The 26,010-nt window shown below is 48.9% G+C and overlaps 8 protein-coding genes across 8 annotated transcripts; 3 read left to right on the top strand and 5 right to left on the bottom strand.

The window, feature by feature from the left end:
• Positions 1 to 1,658: 1,658 nt before the first annotated feature.
• Positions 1,659 to 2,651, bottom strand: PFICI_12594 (uncharacterized protein; the record flags this gene model as incomplete). The annotated part of the gene is made up of 1 exon (XM_007841175.1): positions 1,659 to 2,651. One exon carries the CDS (start codon positions 2,649 to 2,651, stop codon positions 1,659 to 1,661), a length of 993 nt encoding a protein of 330 aa, XP_007839366.1.
• Positions 2,652 to 5,340: 2,689 nt separating this feature from the next.
• PFICI_12593 (uncharacterized protein) lies at positions 5,341 to 7,109 on the bottom strand (the record flags this gene model as incomplete). Its single annotated transcript, XM_007841174.1, has 2 exons — positions 5,341 to 6,061; positions 6,124 to 7,109. 2 exons carry the CDS (start codon positions 7,107 to 7,109, stop codon positions 5,341 to 5,343), a joined length of 1,707 nt encoding a protein of 568 aa, XP_007839365.1.
• A 484-nt stretch (positions 7,110 to 7,593) lies between these two features.
• Positions 7,594 to 9,794, bottom strand: PFICI_12592 (uncharacterized protein; the record flags this gene model as incomplete). The annotated part of the gene is made up of 2 exons (XM_007841173.1): positions 7,594 to 8,820; positions 8,913 to 9,794. 2 exons carry the CDS (start codon positions 9,792 to 9,794, stop codon positions 7,594 to 7,596), a joined length of 2,109 nt encoding a protein of 702 aa, XP_007839364.1.
• Positions 9,795 to 10,629: 835 nt separating this feature from the next.
• PFICI_12591 (uncharacterized protein) lies at positions 10,630 to 12,228 on the top strand (the record flags this gene model as incomplete). The annotated part of the gene is made up of 2 exons (XM_007841172.1): positions 10,630 to 11,223; positions 11,290 to 12,228. The coding sequence occupies 2 exons, from the start codon at positions 10,630 to 10,632 to the stop codon at positions 12,226 to 12,228; spliced, it is 1,533 nt and encodes a 510-aa protein (XP_007839363.1).
• Positions 12,229 to 12,976: 748 nt separating this feature from the next.
• On the bottom strand, positions 12,977 to 15,902 carry PFICI_12590 (uncharacterized protein; the record flags this gene model as incomplete). Its single annotated transcript, XM_007841171.1, has 5 exons — positions 12,977 to 13,499; positions 13,583 to 13,694; positions 13,748 to 14,031; positions 14,080 to 14,134; positions 14,231 to 15,902. 5 exons carry the CDS (start codon positions 15,900 to 15,902, stop codon positions 12,977 to 12,979), a joined length of 2,646 nt encoding a protein of 881 aa, XP_007839362.1.
• A 3,093-nt stretch (positions 15,903 to 18,995) lies between these two features.
• On the top strand, positions 18,996 to 20,528 carry PFICI_12589 (uncharacterized protein; the record flags this gene model as incomplete). The annotated part of the gene is made up of 1 exon (XM_007841170.1): positions 18,996 to 20,528. The coding sequence occupies one exon, from the start codon at positions 18,996 to 18,998 to the stop codon at positions 20,526 to 20,528; it is 1,533 nt and encodes a 510-aa protein (XP_007839361.1).
• A 1,699-nt stretch (positions 20,529 to 22,227) lies between these two features.
• Positions 22,228 to 23,890, top strand: PFICI_12588 (uncharacterized protein; the record flags this gene model as incomplete). Its single annotated transcript, XM_007841169.1, has 2 exons — positions 22,228 to 23,495; positions 23,551 to 23,890. 2 exons carry the CDS (start codon positions 22,228 to 22,230, stop codon positions 23,888 to 23,890), a joined length of 1,608 nt encoding a protein of 535 aa, XP_007839360.1.
• Positions 23,891 to 24,087: 197 nt separating this feature from the next.
• On the bottom strand, positions 24,088 to 25,454 carry PFICI_12587 (uncharacterized protein; the record flags this gene model as incomplete). The annotated part of the gene is made up of 3 exons (XM_007841168.1): positions 24,088 to 24,995; positions 25,075 to 25,147; positions 25,236 to 25,454. The coding sequence occupies 3 exons, from the start codon at positions 25,452 to 25,454 to the stop codon at positions 24,088 to 24,090; spliced, it is 1,200 nt and encodes a 399-aa protein (XP_007839359.1).
• Between the last annotated feature and the right edge of the window lie 556 nt (positions 25,455 to 26,010).

Raw genomic sequence — 26,010 nt, 5'->3', positions numbered from 1 at the left:
CACTAAACGGGCTTACTTGTAAATTCAAATGACCTAATCACACAAGTGTATATGTTTGCTTTGGTTTGGTCGGAAAACCAATGCCAAGCTTAGGGAGTCTTTACAGGACAATATGGTGATCATGAAGCCCTCAAAGTATGCTCCCAATGTCTCAATGATTCAAGAGCATCCAATAGTAGGTCACATGGACGTAGTTCAAAGAGTATACACAATGTAAACTCTTTGCCTTAATTCACGAATGCATTAAGCAGTGCAGTAATATATGTTTCTATTCCTCCCTTTTTAAAACGAACCTGCCCAAGGTCACGAACGAAGGCATACTATCTATGTAGCATGTGTTTTTGATATCTCATATGTCCACTTCTTGGATTATGGCTATCAGCATATTCATGTTGATCGATATACAGCTGTTGAGTCGTAACGAGAGCGAAAACAGTGACTGCAAAAACACGTGGCTGGTTAGAAGACACAACTACAAAAATGACATTGTGTTGAATGTAAACGAAAGTATATTGATTGACAGAGCCTTCTGTCCCAAGCTCAGCGCTAAATGGGAGCTGTTTACTACCATCTGTGGCCATTTATGGGGTGGCCATGATCTGTGTATCTATATTACTCGCGCGATCTCGTAATCTAGTACGGGAAAGAAGAGACTCGCCTCGAGATTCCAAGGCAAGTACCTGACTCAAGGTGGAAGTATGTCGTGTTTCGAGTACGAGATTCGTTAAATGTAACGAGCTCCCGTGTCTCAGTATGCTCTTTAAGAGAAAGGCTCCATGCCAGATCAAGAGAACAAAGGTATGTTGACTGTCGTTGGTCTTCCAGGACACGTTCTAGTAATGAAAATTGGCACGTTCTTCAGGTATCAGGATCTTGTCCACAATCATCCGAGGGAACATAAGAATAGAAAGGCACCTCAATCTGTCCCGCTGGCATAGATTGTACCCACCGTAGATCACCAACCCGAGTATATCAGGCAGGCAGCTCTTCAGCACATCTCTTTTGTAGCTCAATAGAATCAACTCAGAGTTTTTTCCAACTTCTTTCCTTGATAATTTCCCTCTCTATGAACGTAGATGGGACAATTCTCAAAATGGAGAATCACGACTCTCTAATCACCCATTCGCAGCTCGGGGTAGGCATCTGGGCAATCTCTGATATGTAAATGCACTAGCTGGGCAACAATTTCAGACACAAAGAAAATGAAAATGTGAAATCAACATTGATCTGAACATAGAGAAATCTTTAGCACGACTGAGGGGAGCCTACTACGTGCCAGTCAGTGATGAATGCCTGTGCATGTTGGGATTCCCACAGTCTGGGCACTGCCAAGATCTCTACTGCACATCGCCTCACAAAGTACTGAGCGACTTGTTGATACTCCTTGTCAAGCTACGTAATAACTAGAGCGAAATTTGGAACCTTGAGCAAGTTTGAGAGCAATTTTTGAGGAACCAGAGCAAATTTGAGGACCGGATGACTAAAGTGCCATCCAATGTATTTATAGAGACAGTAATATATTTACAGTGAAGAAAGTCCAGCAAACCAAATGGCTTTTCTGTTCTCAAGTCTAGCTTGACCAAGGAAGAGTTTTACACTAAGAACAACACCTCTATTTCCCCCTCTTTTCCATCTATGGTACACTTATATCAAGAAGCTTAGTGGCTGGAGCGGCGGGCCTTGCGCTTCTTGGAGCACTTGGAGGGAGAGCTGGATGCGGAGGGAGCAGCGCTCGTGGTGACGGCAGCGGCAGCGGTGGTGGTGGAGGAGGCCTTGACCGAGGTGGCGAGGGTGGTCTGGGCGGCGGCGGTGGTGGTCACGGCAGCAGCGCTGGTAGTGACAGCAGCGGTGCTAGTGGCGGCGGCCTGGGTGGTCGAGGCAGCGGCGGCAGCCGACGAGGTGGTGGCCGAGCTGGAGCTCTCACCAGTGCTGGTACCGTCCCAGACCTCGGGGCCGGGGATGTCGTACGAGGTGTACGAGGAGTAGATGTTGAAGACGATACCGGCGTCGTCGTAGGTGTAGCCGCCGGGGAGCTCAAAGTCCTCAGAGGGGGAGGCGGTACCGGAGCCGGTGACCTCGACCTGGACACAGGAGGGGTAGAACTGAGCACCACGGGCCGAGTTGGCAGAGTAGGCGGTGTCGGCCTCGTGGAGGGCAATGATCTCCTGACGGAACATATACTTGCCAGCGGCCAGGCCGGAGGGGACAGTGAACTCCTTCTTACCCGAGTTGGAGATCAGGTTGTCAACGGCCCACTTGTCGCTGCTGGAATCGTAACCCTCCTCATCAATCTTGGTCCAGATGGAACCAGTGCCGTCCATGCCATCAGTGTAGGGAGCAATGTAGGTGATGATGGGACCCAAGTGGGAGCTGGCGATGATGTCGTCGCCACGGGAGTCGTGGTACCATTCGAAGCTGAGAGTATCGCCAGCGGCGGCAGAGACGAAGTCGCTGACTGCGGTAGCACCGGCCACGTTACAGGCAATGTCGCTGGAGGTGAGGTCCTTGACGGGGTCGTTGGTAGGAGGGGAGCGGATGTAAGTGCCACGACCATCACCCTGGTCCTCGCCGTTGACCCAGACACTGTACATGCGAGAGTGGGCGGCAACACCGCTGGCAAAAGCCAAAGTAGCAACTCCGGAGTAACGCATCTTGAAGAAGGATTTGTTGGTTATAGTGATAGTAGTGGTCTTGATGTTTGTCTTTGCGTGGCGTCTAGGCCTTGGCTTAAAATGAGTGTGAAATGGTAAAGAATGTTAGAAATGAATGAATGTATGGCACTGCCAATGAGCGAGAAACAAGATGGTGAAAAGAACACTGCTGGACGAGCTTGAAGAGCGTAAAAGGAAAAAAGAGCATTCGAATTAACATTCCCAGACCTGCTTTATAACTACTCGCGACTCCTTCGAATCCCACGATTCCCTTTCCCCCCAATGACATAGCGTCCAGACTCCATGCCCATGTGCTTTGTCAGTCGGTCGAGATGCAGCATACGATGCGGCTCTGTATATTCAGGGGCCTTGGCTGATTATAGTGCCCACCAAATAGATGAAGGACGACGGGGGTTTGGCCCGCTCCAGCCAACAGTGTGTTTGGTTTCGCGCCACTCAACGGTGAGGAAAAGCGGAGCAACCAAATTCCTAGAGAATTGGTCGACCAACGGCCATTGGCGCGAGTGCTATGTCCCATTTTTGGGAGCGTTTAAGCTTCCTTGGCGATATACGAGTATACGATTTGTTATACAGAGGCAGCAGACATAGTAGTAGGACGAGACACGACGATGCATGATGTAGAGTAGAAAGCCTCTCAAGTTAGAATATTTTTACCGGTCGGATTAGAACGCCAATCCAGATTTACCCATCCACTGGTTTCGCCATGTTCTCCCTTCCGCGCAAAATGCAAAGAAAGATATTCGGACACTTGCACGACATCCCAAGCTCAGCCCTGGTTGAGGCTCGTTCGTCCCGGGCTCTACCCCGGGGATCGGCAATACGATCGAAACTGCCAAGACCTTAAAGAGAGGATCCCTTTCCAGAGCCTCGGTCCACCCATCTCGGGAAACCACCCATTCTTAGCATTGGCGTCACCTAGAAGTCTGGAAACAGTCTCGCGAGTGAGATTATCATGTCCACTGCTTGATGAATCGAACAAACTGGCGGGCGCCCCGAGTGCAACGCAGGCTTGCTGCTCAGTTGCTAGCTCGATTACATCGGTGCGATGTATGCCCAAAAAAAAAAAGTAATGGTCAAAAGATGGAGACAACCTCATGGCCCCTCTTACAATTAGGAGAAACCAGCGATACGCTACAGCGCCAAGATTTCTGTCGCGCGGATTCAATCTTCTTCAAACATATGCAGTCACTGTGTATCGCGAGACAACCGCCGATGATGATGACTCGTGCGTGATCAATCATGCACGGGATGACTGCTGCTGACGACGAGTGTTGCAACAAGACTGCTGTATACGCGCCCCCGGCCATCCTTGTCCGTTTGGTTATGGTGGAGCCTCATCGTCCACGTCAATAAGAATTGTCGCTTCTGTTTGATCAATTTAGGCTTGGCATGTCTGAAAGAAACGCCTCGTGGGCTGTTAATGGCTAAGGGGTCGGATCCAGCCGATGTAAGCGAGGAAACCTTGATGCAAGGATGGGACGGACGCTCTACCTGACGTCTACCCATTCTTGCATGGGCAAACATATTGTCTCGAGGTCCAGCAATCAAAAAAGATTCAGTCTAGAAGCTTGCTAATAATCCTGCATCCTCCACCTAGGTACCAACATTTCTGGAGAAAAGGAGCAGAGCATTAACCTTCAACTTAAGTCTAGCTGCCTAGATGTAGATCTTCTCGAAGTTTCCGTATTGTTATGTTTGCAGATTGAGTTCTTGATCGAATCGATTCGCTCATTTCTGTCCCGTACAGAACGGTGTATCCTGTGTCAGGGCGAAATGCTAATCAGAATATATTGGGTGCAATTTGCCATACATGCGCCTTTAACCAGGGGCCAGCATCATCACCCGCCCAAAGACTCTATGGCTGACCGAATAGGCAGGCAACTCAACTGGGCATTGGCACAAGTAATTGGCGAACTTGCATACTGTTAGGCGAGCCCAAGCCCTAGTCTTTCTAAAATAAGCTTGTATTCGTCTAATCTTGCTTCACGATCCAGTATGGTTTCGATGAGTGAAGTGTCCTGGATGTCGCCGGTGATATACTCATTCTCCGACCTCCTAGCAGGTCTATTTTGCATCACATCTTACGTATGCGTAATGTTGCATCCACCGTCATTGTCACTGATGCCGGGTCGATCTCTAAATACATAAGCCACATTCACTGAAGTTTTGTCGCAGTGGTGTGCCTAATGAGGACTGCAATATTCAAAACAGTCTTCGACACCTACCACATGACCGCAGACACCTAGGACGATCTGAACCGCTCGCTTCCAGGATCGGCCTTCTGCGATACTTGAAAGCGGATAACAATCAATATCAACCTGCCAAGTCGGCCAGTTGAATGAGATATTAATGTCCAGACCACGAAACTTCATCCCCTTTTTCCGGTTTGATATTGTACTCAAGATGCATTTCGATTTGACGAGGACCTCTGATTTCTGAACCCATGTCCCTAGCTGGTAGTCTAAGCTAGTTGATATCGTTATGAAGCATTGCTTTGAAACTTGGAGCCCTGTAGCAGGCAACAACCAGTATCACAAGCGTGCCTAGGTATGTTGCCGATTCAATTGGGAGAGCATTGTTTGTTTCTCTTTTTCTATCCAGTCTCCTAACTAGTAGTCATGAAGCAGGTACGAAAGCAATCACTTTCCATCGAACGTATTGAAATCCTTCAGCGAACACGCATCGCTACTGCTTGGCTCTGCCAGTCGATATGGCGCCTTTCCAGAAACGCAACCCCGGCCCTCTGACAAATATGCTCCTCGCCATCCAGGATCGTTACGATGAGCGAATAGTACACCTCTGCCTGCATCGGATCAGACGCGCGTTTTGAGCCAACCACAACACACCTCAAGTCGAGTTTGGATGTGCGGTTCGGTTCATCCAGCAAGACACGACCTCCCGGCGCAAAGCCTACAACATTACGGACAAGTACTCTCAGCTCAAAAGGCTCTGCTCCGTCGTCTGCACCACCACACTCCCATGGAGATATGACATCAGATTTCCAGGCCGCCCACTCGGCTGCAGCGGGAATTTCCATGTATCGTATTGGGCCGTCGTATGCCATCCACGACCAGGAGGGCACAAACTCGTACGCATTTCTGGCGGGGCTCTTGGAGAAGTCAATTCGCGTCAGGCTCGGCCCTTCACGTTGCCAGAGCAGACCTCGGCAGAGATACAGCTGGAATACGCCGTATCCGCCTGAGGTTTGAAGAGCACGTAGGAGTCGGGTCTCCAAGCCTCTGATCGCGATGGGACGGTCGGTGGGATACGTAAAGGTCAGTCTGGTATATCGTTCGTAGAGTGTTTGGTAGAGCTTGATACGTTTGCCTTTGTCGAAGTCTGGCAGGGCAAACGGAAAGTTGGCATCGCCGAGGACAGAGCTTTTGGTGCTGAGAGAGGTGGTCAAGTCACGTTAGTCACATTGCTGGGAGAAGGGGAAGTTTTGACTTACTTTTCTGTTCGTGTCAGTGTCTCGCATCGCACACCCTCCCCGCACTCCCAGTACGTCTGCTTCTCAGCAAAGTAGATTGTTCTCCGAGAAAGAGCACGCTCCTGAAATACCCATCCCCTGCTGTTGAGTTCCGACCGATCGACATCTTCGGAAAACTTGTCAATCACTTCAGCCAGGTAGTATGGGCCACGTTCGGTCGGAATAGTGGCAAACTGTCGTTTGGGCCGGCGTTTGAGGAAGTGTTCCGCAGGTGACCCGGCACAAGTTGTAGCAATGGTTGCGTATGCGGAAGAGAAAACAAGCTCCATCTTGCCTGCTTCTCTCAGAAAATCTCGTCCCTGATCTCTGTCGTTCGGGTTTCCTGGCTCCGCTTGAATGATGCACAGTGAGTCGATCCATAAGTAGCGTACGCCCAGTTTCCTAGCTACGCTGATTGCGTCTTGATAGAGCGGCGGGAAATCCGAGTCCTCGACTCCCTCAGCTAGCCTCTGTATGTTCGTTTCATAGGTGCAGACGATTTTCGTAGCCAGAGAAGGATCGGGATGAGTGCCCCATCGATGAGACAAGGCCAGGTACTTGGAATTCTGACCGAGCTGGTTCGTGTCGGAAATCAGGCGACAGCTTGTCGCACTGAAGTTGACATCGAGGAGTCGTGTTGGCAAAAATGATTGGTTACCAAGAGGCATACATTCATGATCGCGATCGCAATTCCGTAACCACCCAGTCAGAACGCTAACATGTCTCGCATCGCCCGCATCTGGGAGCTTCGGATGACCAAGCTGGATGTTGGCATTGTACAATCTCTCCTTGCCTGCTAAAGCGTATAGCGAGAGAATGGCGGGTAACTGCTGATTGTTAACTCGGATAGTTGAACCAACCCTGAAAAAGCGCAAGAGATCATTCGGTGTTGTGGCTTTATCCTTCAGAACGTGGCACAGAAGCCTGCACAGATCACAATGTGATGATTCCTTATTCAGTGCACTCATCGTGGCTTCCAATACGACAGCATGTGGAATGATTGTCAAGTGGTGACAGCGGTTACAAAGATTGGACTGCTCATTTGTCAAGGCCAGATGAGCAAAGCTATCCACCACCTCAGCGGCTGCCTCTTTATCCGGTATATATTCTGACAAATCATTGAGCTGATTAGAGTTTAGTAATCACTCATTCCTTTAATGAGAGTTTTGAGGGGAGTTTGCATACCATCTACGACATCAAGCAGTGTTAGCAATCACAAACACAAAAGGAAACTACTTTAGACTAAGACGAACCGGCTGCAGATTTTATTAGTGCTAAGCAAATGCAAGGGGGCATATTTTTGCGTACTTACAAACTAGAAATTACATAAGCGACCAGGGCGGGATCAAGATTGCATGTGTTGAATGGGGTTGAATCATACCTGCTGGATCGACGAGCAGGCTATTGTCAACTATATCCGGCTATCGATACGACTCAACTTACGTACTATTACTATGCGTCAGAAACAGATCTCTCCGCAGAATGGTCATAGTCTGTACTCACTTCATTACCTCTGAGGGCTGGTCGACTAGGACTTGGTGGCAAATCTGGTATTTGCAGCGTCGAATCTCCATGGTTGATCCATTTGATTTGTCCTGTCTGAGCTTGTCTGATTATTTCAGATATCTCGTCGTACATCTCTCCAGCATACGCTCTCTCTGTTGACATTCTCCTTCCAAGATCCGTCGAGGCTCTTCTAACACGGATAGTTGGCTGGTCAACAAACTGTGAAGGCGGGCTGCTTGAAATTGGACTCAATGAGATGGCTTCATCGTTATCTGCTGATTTCAGGTCGGTGTAGTCGGGATTGGCATCAATAACGAGAAGGCGGTCTGCAATGAGTGACAATAAGCGGCTTATTGCACTGTCTTCGTTTGGTGCAGTTCGAGAAGACTTGATCGCGTGCGAGATCCAGTGTGAGACCGCTGGATTGAGCTCTGCAGTCTTCACTATGCCCCCAGGCCGCAGGGCATCTGTGTTGTCTTGGATTCTGTAGAACTTTCCGTTCCTTTGTTTGGAAAATTCCTGCAGTCCCTCAAATTTGTAAAGCAGCCATATGATGAACTCAAGATATATGCATCCCAAAGACCATATGTCGTATCTTCGTGATGTGGCCCGATTCTCATGCATTTCCATTTCTGGGGCAGCGTAGACCATTGTTCCGCCCCCCGGTTGCTTCGTCCGAGAACGGAATTGAGTCAATCTCTCGTGCTCTTTTGCCAAGCCTACATCAGAGATGACAAACACGTAAGGGGTGTCTTTCCCCTCAGCATTCGAGTCAGAAGATTCGAAGCAGAGTATATTCTCAGGTTTCAAGTCACCATGACGAATGTTGACGTTCGGATTGTGCAGGGATTCGACGGTTTGGGCCATTCCAAGAAACTGGCCAAAAAGCCACCTGACATATCTTTGATCATGAATTTCGGGGGACTTTTGTTTCCAGAAGTTGAGGAGGTTGCCGTGCTTTGCCCACGGAAAGACAAAGAAAAGGCTGTCGTCCTTCCGGTAGAATGCAGCTGCCTTGATCAGATGTGGCGTATCAAACTCTGATGTCCTCAGCTTATTGAGACAATTGTACTCATATCTGGTCAGAGTTTCGAATTGAGTCAACGTCATGGTAGTCTGCAGTAGCTCTTTGATAGCGACCAATGGATTGTTGTCCTCATCAACTTCGGTTTTCTAGAGAAACGTCTTAGTCAATCTTATTTCTCTTTAAGGTCGTTTTAAGTCCTATCGAAAACAGTCATGGCTAGAGCTCTATGAATACTTACGAGACCGTTGACCTTCATATCAACATGATGGCGGTGGATTGTGGATTTGCGCACTATACTGAAATCTGTGGTACTGATTGCAGTAGGTTTGATAAGAAAGGGCAATTGCCCCGTCAGAGGGGTGTCATTGAAGCCTTTCCACTCGAGTACAGGGACAAAGAATTCATTTTGCGAAGGATGTGGAGCGTAAAATAACACGTGCGATGACCTCTCATCGATATCCAATGTTGCCCGTGGATGTGTAACGTGCATCTGGTCAGGGTTGTCATCGGCCTGCCTAGAGTCAAGGGGGAAATGTGAGTCCGTGATGCCGTGCCGATAGAATTGCTCAATGAGGCCAATGTCTTTGAAATAAAGTAGCATGACGGAGAGCTGTGGAGCTTTGTTGCGGATAAAATCCTTCAAGTCTTGAGTTTCTCTATCTGCAAAGTCTCGTGTTTTGCTTTTGATTTCTTTCACGAGGGTATCCATGTCACAGATACCGAGTAAATCCTTTCCGAAATTTCGTGGAAGCCATTTGAGTTCCATGTACTTGTGACGGACTTGGCCAGAGATGGTCACACTTTCTGTCAATATTGGAGCCATCGGAGGTTGACTGCCAAATGTATGCCTTCGGAGAAGAGATTTAAGTGACAACGAGCGACTCAGAAGTCTACTGGTAGTCTCTGCATCTGGGAATGTCCGACGTCTTGTAGGCCTGCGAGTATGGAATTCACCGGGCTGAGAACTTGCCAAGGTTGGTCTGACAAAGTCTAGGTAAGGATCGGGTGATGTTGCAGACTTCTCTTCATCTGCATTATACGCAATGCGTGGCGGGATTTGGTCCACAGAGACCTGCGAAGAACCGAAAGTTCCACATGACAAAAGGAGAAGAATAGGCATATTTGTTCAACAGCCAATTGTTGCCCAAGACTTTTGGGCTGCTTTGCAGAATGGTGTAGGAGGTCCTTCCATATGTACTGACTACATGGCCTCATATGCATTAACTGTGTACTTCGTAATTTTTGTGCGGATCAAGCACAGACTGATCCTATTTTGCTCCGGACTTCCCCTTCAGATGTCGTAGTACGACATCTCTACATTTGCCGATTGTATCTGCGGGTCGTTCAAGCGGCAAGCAGTGGCATTAAGACCTAAGTGAGGTGCTGATATGTAGCCGACGTGCACGGAAATGGAAAGTGACTTGCACGCCTCCAAGGTCATGAGATGCCAAGATTTCTGACATACTTCAGACAGATGCAGCCGTGTCAACGACTGCATGAAATTGGCTGATGACAATGGCCAACGAAGAGAAGCAAAGTAACATTTACCCCGCAGATATTTTGACGAGGCTCATGTTGGCCAATTGATCTCATCGCGTCATGTTAGCCGGGCGACACATGTCTATTATTGATTGAATGTCGTCAGTAGTTTGTGGGTGATGTGAAGCCTATTTCGTTTGGTCAACGGCAGAGTTTGTGTTACCGTGCTTACACCGAGGATGTCGGCCCGCGCATCCCATTGAGCAGACTTGAACTCGCTACCAGAGTTGCAATCAACCCCCCAAGTGCTCTTGAACCACTACTCCGTAGCAAGTTCAGTCGCTGGCTACAACCGAGTCAAATTCTCTAGGGTTTTCATCGTCTCCACTCATTCTCATGTTCATCAGAAAGCTTGTTCTCAAGGACTAAACACTCAAATTAACCTTTCCCCATTCGTTGACTTGTTGCTTGTCCACATGGCAACCCAGTCATTTCCATTGGCTGTCAAATTGAAGGAGTTCACCAAATGCTACCATGGGCTAGGCTCGGAGTTTCTGCCACGGGACGCGTTGCAGAACCTCGTTAATGAAGAGAACGTTAGATCCATGCTGGGAATCCAAGACGGAACTTGGTCCAGGGCATGTCAAACGCAAAACCACCTAACAGAGCTAAGTCTTGTCAGACTCATAACAGAGGAAGCCAGGGCAATCTTCGCCATCCTCGTCATCCTCAAGCAGTCCGTACTCACAGAGAATCTCTTGATAGAAGAAGGATTGCGAGATGAACACTTGCCACTGTCAATCGATCATGAATATTCCTATTGTACCTCTTACGACGGGCAAAGAAAAATACCGTTCGTAAATTGTCCACAAGAGGATTTGGTGGAGTTCGTGAATCATAAGCAATGGTTTTTCCTCGCACCAGTTCTCAAGGCCAACGGAGAGACTATTAAGCTTCATGAGAAGTGTCCCTTGCCATTCATTGATGATAATGATGAGGACCCCTCCAGGGGCGGTGGTGGTTTGGTGTACAGGGCACGAGTACATCCAGCGCATCAGGAAGGATTTGAGGTACGCCTACAGTTGATTTACCCTATTTTCAACTGTCGTTATGCACTTGACTAAAGCTAGTTCTAGGTGGAGACGACTGAACTCAGAGTTGCTGTCAAGGAGTTCCACAGAAAAGAGTTGTTTCAACAAGAGAATAAGATCCTCCAGCAAATCAAAGACTTGAGGCATGCTCACGTCATCCGTCATCTGATGAGTATTGAAAGTGGGGAGAGAAAGGCATACAGCATATTCCCATGGACTGACGGCGGGACCTTGCAGGACTTTTGGCGAACGCCAATGAAGGAGCTTACTCAGGAGCATGTGCTGTGGGCATTGCAACAGATGCATGGTCTCGTCTCTGCACTCCAGGCCCTCCACGCAGTCTTCAAATGTCGGCATGGGGACCTTAAGCCACAAAACATTCTCTGCTTCGGTAAAGACGACAAGATTACCTTCAAGATAGCAGATTTCGGCATTTCGAAAATTCACGATATGCCCACAATGTACCGAAAGGTGGCCACAACGAATCTTGCATTCACAGCTTCTTATCAGGGCCCAGAGATAGAATTTGAAAGAGCAGCCCCCAATGACCAGCAACCAAGATCCAGGAAGTATGACATCTGGTCACTAGGGTGTGTCTTTCTGGAGTTCTCCGTCTGGTTGCTACATGGCCCAGAAGCCATGGCAGAGTTTGACATTGCACGAGAAACAAGTGGCTCATCGCTATATGAAGTCACGGACAGAGAGCAGAAGCAGGCCAGAGTCCACCACTTGGCTAATGGGACGGTCGATGCCCTCTTGAATGATCCAAGGTGCACTGGAAGGACTGGACTAGCAGAGCTACTGAACATCATTGCAGACCGCATGCTCAAAACAGACGTCAGTGAGCGAGCCTCGGCCGATGAGATTGTCAATGCGATCTCCGACATGATCAACAGGTACCAGCGAGGAGTGTTGTCGTTATTCAACCCTCATCCTGCATCAGACATACCGCAACTTCCATTCGACAGAACCAGGCGGAATTGAGCGTTCTTTTCCTTGGTGTGACGGCTTTCAATTTCCTCATACCTCAGTGTTATCGCTCTTCCACTGGAAACCCTTTCCTTCTTCCATTTCCTTCGCAATCAATTTGTCGCTTTATTTGCCTTATCAACAACAAGGACTTCTTTCAAATTAACGGACCCGTGTTCAGTGGAAACATGGATATAACGAATTTACGATACGCAGAAGTTATTATGCTTGGGGAATCGTCTTTTAAATTCATTTCATTACCGAGAAACAGACACTGTGTCAGATATGCTCCTTTAGTGCAAAACCATCCACTATAACTTTGGCCCATTCTAGGTTTAATCGCCAAACTCGTGCCTGCACCACTAGATTACGGTTGCCTTAAGGGCAAATTGTTGAAAAACCTTAAATTGCGCAGTGAAAGCTGAAGTCGCTTTATTAAAAATGAGAAGAAAAAAATAAAGAAAAAGAAATGTGAAAAGGCAATAAAAAATAAGATAAAAAAAAAGAAATAAAAAATGAGAAGAAAAAAGGATAAAAAGATAATTAAAATTTGTTGAATTCCAGTTGCTTCTTGTTATAATATAATATTATAGCGGCATAAAAGTGAGTATATAGGATAAAAATAGTATTTTTCAACAGTTTGCTCTCTGGTGCTCCATACTAGATCTGTTGCCAGAGGGTTACTGTCGTTGCCCCGCAGCAAAATGAACTACTCCCTGGCTCTCAAGTGTCGTTCCGGCTCTCACTAGAGTCGCGCTTGGTATCATTGAAGCTTTTCTTTTGCCGAGCGCAGTATGGATGATAAGCTATCAAGCTTGTCATACAAGAAATGTGATATGTCCTCAGAGCTGAGTAAGTCTTCGACAAGAGTATCGGCATGATTCAGCTCCTCCAGCGTCTCGTGTATCGTTCTGCGAAGCTCGGCATTATTTGCTTCGCTCTGGCGGTTCCGTTCCCGGAGGCGCTCGTGATTTCTCCGCAGATGCACCGGATTGTTCATCGATGATTCCATCAAGCCCGAAGCTTCAGACTCGGGGGCAGGTGTTAGTGAAGGCGGGAAATTGTTGCTAGAGGAGGATGAATCAAGATTGGAATTGCATTGGATAGAGCTACTTGTCCCAGTATTACTGAGGAAAGCGGAGTAGTCGTTGTCGCTGGCATCCCTATCGAGAACCTCTAAAAGTGGCATGGATATAGTCTGTGAAGACATTGGCTGGATTGCGAACGGTGTACTTGGTATGTCAAAGTTGAAGCTTCCCTGCGTGAAGACATCCGGAATGGTAGATCTGCGATGGTACGTGAGCCGGTCATGCACAAAGAAGTGAGTTGCAAAGAGACATGAAATCCAAAGGTTGTGCTTTACACATACGTATTGAGTATTGCATCTTCTCCATTCGAAGCTGCTTGCAACACAGGTTCGAAAGAGATATTTGACAACGTCACAGAGGGGATAACGAAACTTGACTGTCGATGGATGTAGTCTGAGTCGACATGAGTCAGTCTCTCTCAAACTATTGGAGCGATGCGGTCTTACATGGCTGGTATGGAGGACTCAACGATTTGATGTCTTGGCCTTGCATACCCGGGATCAAAAGTCGAAACAGATTCCACCATGCTTCATCGTCGGAAGCAGAACGGCATGCGGCGTCAACTGCTCCCTCCTGCTCTAGACTCATGAATCTTTCATTCTGAGGCACCTCTCTGGAACTGCACTGCATCAACTGCGCTTCATGTTCTTGAACTTTGCGTCGAGAGTCGAATGACCCCCAGCACCTCTGGCACCGATAGGACTTCATGTGGCGCCGGGTCAAGTGTTGCCTTAACGAGACGTTAGACTTGCAAGTTATGATTGAGATACATACTTACTTGAGTCGATTGATTCCTGTACAGCCGCCTCTGGGATTTCGTGGGCCTGGTTTCACTGCAGATGTAGTATGAGTTATTATTTTTGACGGGTCCTAGCTGTCTCGGACCTTCGTCCTCCAGGCAGTACATCAATTGGTGAGCAAATACTTACAACAATCCTGGAACGCGTCAAACGTCTGATATGGACATGCGAACCGCATCAGTTGCTCCTGGCAATTTGTCTTTCGTCGCTTCTGAACCGGGAATCTCCTCTGCTCGCCCTGCTCTCCGTCCGAATTCTCTCCACTCCGATGTTCTTTATTTCTATTCGATCTCTGAAAGGACGAGCGCGGTTCTCCCGGAGAACTGGACGAAGATTCACCACTCTCTTGATGTTCAGCAGTACCAGACTCGATTTCTGTGACCCCTTCGTTGTGTTCATTTTCAGTGACATCGGCTTGGCTGTCCAAATTCCCGTCTGACTTTGCATCTGCAATACAGTGGTCAAAGAGAGAGAGCTGCTCAATACGAATCCTCACAATGCCCATCTGCCTAGTGTACGAGGGTGAGTATGGGGCATCGCTTTCCTGGGAGTTCCTGGATGAAACAGATGTGGAAATATCCCTAGAAACAAGGGGTTGGGTCGATTCAATGAGTGGAAGTCTGCCAGATTCCTGACGGTAATACTTTTCGAGGTCGAGAAACTCACCCATGCCATTCGTGCTTGACGGAATATGTAGACCCACACCTTCAGACTCTTCTATTTTCGGCTCGGAACTTTCTGCCATCACTTCTCTCTGATGCGCCGAGTTCTCAGCAACAAGGTCGATTTCTTCAGAATTGCCAATGTCTGTTTCAGCACCTGCCGAAAGTTCACGGTATGAAAGTGACAGATGAGGCTGAGGTGTCTCTTGGATACTCCGATTGAGCGTCGGTTGGTCATCTGGTTTTGTCGTAGGAGATGATGCATGTAAAAGGGAGTCGGGGCGCTTTCCTTCTGTCATACTGACGCCTTGGGACGGAATCTGTCCCCATTCCCATCCTCGTCCTCGACTCCCATCTTCTCGAGCTTCCCGGTTTGCTTTGCGTTCTTGGTTTTTACGTAGCCTTCTTCCTCTAGGTCTTCTTGCGGTGACGATCTCTGGGCTCTCTTCGTACTGGTAGTGGCGCCCATGGGGCACACAATCGTGATTATACATATCTGCTATACCAGAATCAGGATCTGGTATCCAGGATAGAGCCTCATCAAAGACCGCCTGGCTAACTAGACCAAGTTTCTTGATATGTGCGAGAAAGGCGTAATCGGGCCTGATTTGGGAAATGCCATACCCGTCATAAAGAATGTGATTGCGAATATGACGGAGACGAACGCCAAAGTTGGTCGCTACGTCCAGGCGATTTTGGGTGGCATTAGAGACGTGGTCGTCCGGGCGATTTTGGAAGGCATCAAAGACGTGGTCATCACAGTACCAGCAAGCACATCTGCTCGGTAGCCGGTACTCAAGATGATCAATTATGATATGGTTGATCCACCGGTCAGTATCGTCAAGTTGAAACGTACGATTACATCCAGTATACCCTACAAACTCACAGGGAAGAATATTGCCTCCCTCGCTCAACGGATCGGGACCCAACGAAGGAGCGGTTGATATGGTAGAAACATGGTCGAAAACGCTGCTCCGATCGGTGGATACGACACTGGCGGCCCCCCTAAGAGGAACTGATGAAGTAGCGGCGGCGGTACGATAGGGAGATGCTACTAAAGGGGGGCTAGATGCCCGTTTGGCAGGCGTCGGGTTGGACGGTGCAATCCATTTGTTACCGATTTCTCCGAAGCTAGGCATTTCTTTGATGTGATATGCGGTACCGAAGAGCTGATCACAAGAGCTTTCCTTGGTGCGATAGGCTTGGCTATAATCATTGCAAAGTGAGAGTGATTGCGCCGCAACCCCAAGCAATGGTATAACTCTCAGAATCGCTGGAGGAGTTGTGTCCTTACTAGTGTTCTGATTATTTCTTCCTGGTCACTGAGTCAATGCCTAGAGATCGGAAGCGCATGGAATAAGTTTCTTACTAAGTGACGTGCAAATCCTTGGTCATGGAACAAATCATCCAGACTTGGCAGTTCGTGGAGGATGACTTGTAGGAAGTCGTCTGTCGGGTGCTCCCATCAATACTGATCCACGATGAAGGACATTGACCATGCGCTCCAGGTTCAGGACCGATGGCAAAGGTGCTGAGCTTTGGCGCCGTAACGACTCCTCCTGTATGATTTTGGCAATGAGTGAAACCGTGTCGTAACCCTACTGTTTATCGCTTTCCTGTTTGATATTGAATCAAGATGATCGAACGATGAATTGAGAGTGTGCTCAAGTGCTCTGAGGATGATCAGGGAGACTGGACTGTCGTAAAATCAAAGTATCGCGCAAGTCCGCTGTTTCCTCTGCGCAGCAGCTATAATCGCCGAGGACTTGAATCTGGAATGACAAAACTTTTTGGGTCGGTGGGTGGGTGATTTGAGCCTGACACTCCAAGAAGCGGGGTGCACTGAACGAGGAAAATAGACACTTCTCGTGTTTGCGCAATACACTTGCTCGATACAGTCGTGCCAGGGAGCTCTCTTATTGGCGGAGGATCACCAATCTCAACACATTAAGTGTACGGTACGGCTCTAGTGTGTGCCTGCTGATAAACGGCGCTATGCCAGATCAGGATCCAACTCAGATTGTTCCCCGACTCGCACCTTGACTGTCCAATTTGTAGAACGCATGGCTGTAAGCATTCTACACAGTCTGCGCGACCTCATCTTGGGGTCACATATGGCTTCACATGACAAGCTGAAGTTGATTCGCTCTCTTTCCAGTGACAATTGTTGCTGTCAACATACTGCCTACAGGAATACGCTCAAAAGGTGTCATGGAGCTGAAGGCTGTCCTCAACATGTGTTTCGTAGTTGCCAAGAAATATTTTTGATTCATGGTTATATCTTGACTCTTTTGCCGTCCCATCATATAGAATTGATTCCAGATGCTGAAACAAAATACACAACCTTCTACGACAAAATTGTACCTCAACCCAAGTTGCCAGTCACGCCAGCGACAATGCCAAGTGCTTCAAGACATCATGGCCCCTCGAAAAGCAAAGGGCAAGCATATCACATTTCTCATGTTCTATCTATATTTTAAACCACTTCTGACCATGAGAAGGTCTGACAAAAATTCAACCGCGGGAGGAAGGGACGCTTCATCTATGACATGCGAGCCGGATACTTGTTCACAGACGAAAGAATATGAACACGATGTCATGGTCTCAGCTGCCGGAACCCGCATAGACCCACAGCAATGCAGGCAGGAACATTCAGAGCTTCTTTCGGGAATAGGCGGACAATTCGACACGTCAAATTCTCCAACCCAATGACGGTCATTCGTGCAGGGGGATATGGTTAGACATAAGGATGGAAAGAAGACCGTATGTAGTATGGTCTTTAAATTCAACTCTGTCAACTCAAGGCCTGTGGTTAACTAAGTACTCGTGTATCACGTCAACTCTCCTCACTTCATCCGAGGCTTTATTGTCGGCTATCTGATTCCAAAACTCCATTTACCAACATATATGATGCCATATAAATACGTAATCCTACGGCGATGCCTCACCGAGTCGCGATTGGCAGAGACAAGGCAATTGCAGTCTTCCCGTAGCGTCGAGGGTGTAGAACTTGAGTATAACTTTTGTACCCCTTGTGTTTTAGATTATCCACAGGTTATACCAGTCAGAGCCAATAATATAATTATATAGAATATAAATTTATTACTTCTTGAATAAAAATTAAAAAAATCTTATAACTTATGAAAACTTTTTCCTGAATTCCTTTTTATATTAAAAGCTCGGCCCTTCTGTCCACAACCCGTCAATTCTTACATGCGACAGCTATAATTTAATTAGAGGTATTGTATTTACACTCGAACGCGCACCAAGAAAGGGTCAGGCGTCAAATTCAAGTTGCCTCCCAGGCTTACTACCTAAACTAATATGCTTGACCAGAACTGCCTCCAAGTGATAAGCTTCACCGAACCATGGCATACAGTCACTAAATCTCCATGATGTTGCGCGCTAAACCCAATGGCGAGATAAAGTCCCGACGACCATCCTCTCTCTCTTGGTGTGATGCGCACCCCTTCCTCGGCCACTTCCGCTCTTGTCCATCCTTGGAAAATGCTTATCATGGGGAAGTTTACTGTGTCGATCCCGGCTAGGTCCCCAGGTGGACAGGGCGATTTCTGGAATATGGGGCCGCTGCTAGGGGACTGTGTGCTGGGTTATAGCGAACGTATCAGTGCTGTTTATCAGATGGCCCCCCTCCGCTCCAATCTCCGCTGGGAACGTCGTCCACAGATAGCGCCTCTCATACTGATTGGCCTTGTCGTAACGGCTCATCCTACGTTTGTCTTCAGGGCTCTTGGAGGGTTCTTCTGTCACCCATGGACTCCAATCTGACCAAAGATGATGTGTCATGGAAACAGGTATACATCTAGTGCTTGGAATTTCGGTGCCAAAGGTGTTCCTGCTAACTGAGCCCGAAGCTGCATTTATCATTCAGGCTTATGCAGCCGCTGCAGCTAGGTCGAGTTCGAACTGCTCAGTGGGGTTTGGCAGATAGTACTAGGTCCAGTATCCCTATCACAGTAGTAGTTGCGCTCTCCTCCCCGCAATGGATTAGATATAGTCAAAACGTCTGGCAACCTTTTTATACTCCTTGGGACCCGCAGACATTTGTGTTTAGTGCTGAAAGATCTTCCATTCAATATAACAATTCATTTGTGACTCGGGTCCCAAGTCAATGAGGATACCGACGTTGACGGCCTTACTCAGCGTCAACTACACGGATCTCGGTACCCTCAATCTGTTACACCACTATAGTGGCTTTCAACGGTGCCAAGATGGAAAAGACGGAGCAGCCTCTCACCGATGAGGTGCAATTGGAGCAAATGGGCCATGCCCAGAGTTTTGAGCGCAGATTCAGTCGATGGACTATGCTGGGGTTGGCTTTTGCCATTCTGAACTCGTGGACTGCGTTATCCGCCTCTCTATCGCTGGCACTGCCGTCCGGTGGTCCCATTGCCGTGGTATGGGGTCTAGTCACGGCCGGCGTTTGCAATTTGTCGCTCGCTGCCAGTCTGGCCGAGTTCCTGTCGGCGTATCCCACGGCCGGAGGACAGTACCACTGGGTAGCCATGATTGCACCTAAGTCATTACGACGAGGACTCTCATGGACGACGGGATGGATTAGCGTTTCTGGCTGGGTCGCCCTGGTGGCTACCAACAGCTCTCTGGCCAGCTCGCTCGTCATCAACATGATCTCTCTGCTCAATCCCGACTATGTTTCACAGAGATGGCACCAGTTTCTGATCTACTTGGCGATTACATTTTTGGCATTCGCGGTCAATGCGTTCCTTACGCCGCTTCTGCCCAAGCTCAACCATTTCGTCTTGTTCTTCAGCATCGCCGGTTTCCTCACGATTTCCATCACGGTCCTGGCCTGCGCTGCACCCGACTATGCCACACCCAGCTACGTGTTTGCGACGTTTATCAACACCACTGGCTGGCCCGACGGAGTCGCTTGGCTCTTGGGCCTTTTGCAAGGAGGTCTTGGTCTCACGGGCTTCGACGCTGTGGCCCACATGATTGAAGAAATTCCCGATGCCGCTCTGGATGGTCCCAAGGTCATGATTGAGTGTCAGTACATTGGCATTTCCACCGGATTTCTCTTCTTGGTCGTGCTACTCTTTGCTTCTGGCGGAGCAGACAATGCCTCGGACATTATTTCATCAACTGCGGGACCGCTGCTGGAAATCTTTTACATTGCCACCAACAACAAAGCGGGTGCTGTCTGCCTCCTCATGTTCCCCTTCTTGTGTCTGGTTTTTGCCGGAATAGCCTGCCTGACCACTTCGTCGCGTATGGTTTTTGCCTTTGCCCGAGATGGCGGTCTTCCTGCATCTTCTTTGTGGTGGAAGGTCCACAAGCGCCTGGACGTGCCCATGAACGCGCTGTACTTGAATGTGGGAGTCGTTGTCGTCTTTGGACTGATTTACCTGGGATCCACGGTTGCCTTTAACGCCATCATTGCTTCTGCCGTCACCGCGCTTGGTCTAAGTTACGGCATCCCCGTCGCGTTGAGTGTAATGTCTGCGCGCCGCAAGCTGCCTGAGAGAGCATTCGCGCTGCCCGAGTGGTTGGGCTGGACCGCAAACATCATCGGCCTGGTCTATACCATTGTCACGACTGTCTTGTTCTTGTTCCCTCCTGCCATTCCGGTCGATGGAACTACGATGAATTACTGCATTGTTGCATTTGCCATCATCTTTCTCATTTCTGGACTGCAGTGGATTGTGGACGGGCGCAAGAACTTTGTTGGACCGAGAGTGACTATCCACGGTGAAACTGTCAGAGCAGTCGAGGTTGAAGCTTGATCGTCAAGTGAATCACTTTCACACATGGTACATAAAGACCAGATATTAAATATAATTTTATGCTAATAGACACATGTCAATCAATCCAAATTGATGCAATCCACGAAACCATCTCGTCTCATTGTGAGAATATGGATTGCTAGGAGTTTAGCGATTGCCCTATATGTTTACATAGGTCTATCCATTGTGTTGCAAAAATAAGACGGCATTGTATACGAACTCTTGATTCTGTTCTAGGACGTTAATAGTTGATCATCTTCCACCCCATCTAGCAGCGTCCCGTATCCGAGGCTGAGGTGTCTACAGCGATGATCCTTCAATTGAAGGATCTCGGATCGAACAGCCCAATTAGAGCCATTGCATGCTACCTTTCTACGTATACAGTGATACAAATGCAAATAAATTCAAGCCAGTACATATTGCCCGTCAGGTGCAAGGCGCATCATTGGCTTTGTGGTAATGCACTTGCATAATTCCGATATCACCGACATTACTATGACATGATGTCGAGCGAAAGCGAGACATGGGAGAGGATGGTTCTTATCAACAGGGCACAAGGCCCCCCACAGGACGTTGACGATGATCTCCACAGCACACCCATCAGCTAGAGCTGGCGCCGTAGGAGTCGGACTACTTGTAGCGTGCATGCGGGGAAAACTGTGAGTAATGTTGGTAGGGTTTCAGTATGCCAAGCAAAGGCAGGAAGATCGAATAACATCTAGATCATCTGTTCTCCCATATGGAAATCCAAGTCTTGGCATAAGAAATGCCCATTTCAACATCGCTTGCATTGCCGGCATGGAAATATGCAAGTGTTATCTTTTGCCCCCTATAATGAAAATGCCCAGCACTTTGTACAAGCCAGCTGATAAACATGGGTTCACAAACCTCGGCAAGATAAGCAGGGAGACGTTTCTGTTTGTCTTGTTCTTGTCCAAGGCAATACTCCGTATCTTTTCCCAAATATCCCGAGGCCTCGTCGTAAATACGCGCAATGTGAAAGTTGTAGTACATGTCAATCAGATAATCAGTTAAGGTTTCCTTGGTAAAGCCAAACGTTTGTCATTCCATCCTGTCATTCCCCGATGGGGCATGCCCAAGCGTTCCCCCAGAAGCCCCCGTTCCTGCGTTACTGCACATTCGATTCTCGCTTGACAGGGCCCACATGGAAAAGAGTACATAGTATGGGGAGCGACTTGTTTTCCATACTGACTAGACTATATTCAGTGAAAAAGTCCCAAGTCTTTACGGGATTTGGTTCCTGATTGGATCATAGCGAGCAACGGACGCTAAAGATCGCCCAGGGCCCTTTCGGCTGGGTACATTTCAAGATCCGGGTCATGGCATTTGCGGAGTGCATCGCCAGTATCCGCAGGCGGGTTTATCTTGGCACACTTGGAGTGGACCGGCCGGCTGCTGCTGCTGCTACGTACTACTATCAAGGTACCTGGCAGCTGGATATGCAGCAGGATATCGTGTTTAATGACAAGACTGCAATCTTGGCTTGGCCTGGCACCTAGTTGCCGATCAATGCGATGGAGTCGTTCTCCAACAGAGGAATGTGGTCTTATAATAACCAAGAGGTCCATTCCACATCATCTTGGTCCCTGAGCTCTTGAACCAGTTCCTTGGATCTCGGTGCCCTCTTTCATTCTGACCGCAGCCCCTTCTTGTTAATATTAATAAAAAGTTCGTCATCATGAATAGTTTATTACGTCTAGCCGCCGTTTCTTGCGGCTTATTAGCCACTGGAATTAATGCACTGGCGATCCGAGAGGATGCTGATAGCACAAGTTCCTGTCGCAAGACCCAGGTCGCCGTTCTCGGCGCCGGTGTCGCTGGCATCACAGCCGCCCAGGCCTTGTCCAATGCCTCAGTCACAGATTTCCTGATTGTCGAGCGCCAAGACCACATTGGCGGCAGAGTTTCGCATACGAGCTTTGGCTACCAGGCCGATGGCAGCCCCTATACCATCGAGCTTGGTGCCAACTGGATTCAGGGCTTGGGCGCCGACGGTCCCGAGAACCCCATTTGGACGTTGGGCAAGAAGTACAACCTTACCAACACGTACTCGAATTACAGCTCAATCCTCACATACGACGAGACTGGTTATACTGATTTCTCGGATCTATTGGACGTCTGGGATGAGATTTACGATGTCGCCGAGGACGACTCGGGAGTCATGCTGACCAACAATCTGCAAGACTTTGACGCCCGCACCGGTTTCCGTCTGGCCGACTGGAAGCCAAAGAAGGATATGCACAAGCAGGCAGTCGAGTGGTGGAGTTGGGATTGGGAGACGTCGTACTCGCCCGAGGCCAGCAGTTTCGTCTTTGGTATCGCAGGTTCCAACGTCACCTTTAACCAATTCGGCGACGCCAACAACCTGGTCGTCGACTCGCGTGGTTTCAATGCCTTCATCATTGGCGAGGCCAGCACGTTCCTGGCCGACGACGACGAGCGTCTTTTGCTCAACTCGACTGTTACTGGCGTCAACTACTCGACAGACGGTGTGGTTGTTGAGCTTGCCGACGGCAGCTGCATTGAGGCTGAGCACGCCATTTCCACCTTTTCTCTCGGTGTCTTGCAGAACGACGTGGTCGAGTTCACACCGGCTCTGCCTCGCTGGAAGCAAGAAGTGATTGAGCAGTTCCAGATGGGCACATACACCAAGGTCTTTATGCAGTTCAACGAGACGTTCTGGGACGCAGACACTCAGTACTTTTTGTACGCTGACCCCGACACTCGTGGTTACTACCCCGTGTGGCAGTCCCTCTCCACCGAGGGTTTCCTGCCCGGCTCCAACATCATCTTTGCCACCGTCGTTGGTGATGAGTCCTACCGTATTGAGCAGCAGGATGACGAGGTCACAAAGGCCGAATGCATGGAGGTCCTGAAGGCCATGTTCCCTGATATTGAGATTCCCGAACCAATTGCTTTCCTGTACCCCAGATGGAGTCAAGAGGAGTAAGTGACACGAATCCTATGCAACGCTGAGAATACATGACTAACAATCACTTAGATGGGCATTTGGATCCTACAGCAACTGGCCCGCCGGTCTGACTCTCGAGAAGCACCAAAACCTGAGGGCCAACGTCGACCGTCTGTGGTTCGCCGGTGAGGCTCAGTCGGCAGAGTACTATGGTTTCCTACAGGGAGCCTGGTTCGAGGGACAAGAGGTCGGCATGCGCGTCGCTTCGGTCCTCGGCGCCAACCAGACCTACGGCGACAGTAACGCCACAATTCCCGGCTACATGACGAGATATGAGGTCCTTCACGGCACAACCAACGTGACCGAGTACAATGCCGCCAATGGCTGGCCGGTCAGCAGTTTCATCCTATATGAGTCGGATGACGAGTAGACGTGAACCATATTTGATGAACAAAATCATATGTACTCAGCTGTGAGATATAATTATACCATGTATATATAATACCCACGATTACTTGTAAAAAAGAAAATAATGGCATTTTTCGGGCAGCTCATTCGAAGCCTTGACAAATATTCAAGATCTACATGTTTTCTCTCGTGTCCAAAGTAAAACTCAGTTCATGGCAGTCAAGCCAACTCGGCCTCGATTATGCATTCGGCCGTGTCAATTAGCTCTGGCCTCCATATTTTCAACAGCCGCAATCCCGCTCGTGTCAGCAGCGTGTTCCACTCAGTCTCGGTCCGTTCTTTCGATGCAAACCAGCATAGCATGGACATGTCCGACGCCGTCACCTTGGCCTTTGGCTTGACCTCGTCCACAATGCTCTCGTGGAGCAAGAGTCGCGAGTACCCCTTTTCGAACCCGGCCGTAACATTCGTCAGGATCTTCACCGCTGTGTCATCATCCCAATCGTGGATCACATTGTGCATGAGGTACGCCCGGGCGCCTTTCACGGACTGCTCGGTGAAGAAGTCGTAGGCAACAGGCTTGATTGCAGAGTGCAGTTCCGGTGCATCTTTCAGCACTTCAGGCAATTCCTCGAGAACGAGACTTTCCGAGGTACAATCCTCGGAATGCACGAGTCGGAACTTTTCTAGATCGTATCCCTTGTTGCCGCCAACATCCACGACAAGCACGCCCCCGGTCCCTCTCTCCTTGGCTGCTTGCACGATGCTCTGTGTCGGATAGAGGCTGGTCCAGCTGTGCAGATTGAACCGACTGTGGCTCTCCATTGCCTGGTTGAAGTCGGCGCCGAGTTGCGGATTGGTACTGAGCAGCTGCCACGGGCCCGAGCCGGCACCGTGGGTAAACTGAAAGTTGCAGTCCTTGGGGTCCGAGGGGTGTTGGTACCGGATGGATGCCAGGTACGCCGGGAGCTTGTTGTTTACCTCGGTCTGTGCGTGATTGAACCCGCCATAGGTGCCCGCGAGGAAGGGGTACGAGACAAAGGCCTTGGCCCAGGGGGTGGCGGCGTAGGTATCGCGGCCGACTTCACGCAGGAGATGGTTCGCCGCGACATGGCGAAGAAGACGGCCTGTACGGGGGTACGTGAATGAGCAAAATACAAACCTTGTCTGACCAGGGATTTATCCAAGGCTGCAATCGTCACTTACGCAAAAGGTCGGCGCTTGCACCAGTGAGGGCAGCGAGCTCATCAGTTGTCTGGGGCTTCCAGCCAGCCTCATTCTTGTGACAATGTCAGCTGGGGACATCACACAACAGAATTCACTATACATGATGTATAAGAATCAACGCTCATTGAAATAACACGCACCCATTTTTCAAAGACACCCGCGTCTACCAGTGTCTTGCCAGCCGACACGGTTGCCATACTAACCCAATTATGCTCCCATGACACGTCCCAAGGAGATTGTACTTGACGCAAAACCTCGGTCAACTTCTCGCGCACGCGAATACGCTCGGGCTCATCGCCATCGAGTGACTGCGGATCAAACTTTTGCAGGGTCTCTAAAAGATCTTTGGCGGATGACATGGTTCAAGTATCGAGATGAGCAGAAAATCTTTGTTGCAGAACATAGACTATTGGTTGATGTCAGGATGTCTTCTCCCAATTTTCATTTATGTGGGAAGCGGTAGACATGTATGGAATACCCTCTCAACTTTGGGAACCCTTCCAATCACAGACACTGCGCAGACTTTCATGTCGATCGTCTCCTCTTCAGAACCTTGGCGACAGCTTTCCTATCACTCTATCGGGTACAATGTGCTAAATAGATATTAACATAACGTGCTGCACCATGCTGCACCGCATATTCTAAGAAAATTCCCGCCCAAGCAGGGCGGAGTATTGCCTTCGGGCTCGTTAGTTAGAAGGCGTACCCGCCGGGCCGAGCCCCAAGTTCTGCAAGATTGGCCGAACTGGTAAGATATTCAGTGGTGCGCGCCCGGCCATTGGCTGATGGGAGGAGATCTATGGAGCAGTTGGTGGGAAGGGACACATCCCGATCCTTGGATTGGTGCAGTCGTGCATACGTTGGTTGGGGACATTGCATGAAGTTGGTCCACTGTGACCGCTGCCTCGTTATGAC

This window comes from Pestalotiopsis fici (genome assembly GCF_000516985.1).
Source record: "Pestalotiopsis fici W106-1 unplaced genomic scaffold PFICI_Scf_10, whole genome shotgun sequence".
NCBI lineage: Eukaryota > Fungi > Ascomycota > Sordariomycetes > Amphisphaeriales > Sporocadaceae > Pestalotiopsis > Pestalotiopsis fici.
The sequence above is the reverse complement of the archived record's forward strand: the minus strand, read 5'-3'. Positions and strand labels throughout refer to the sequence as shown.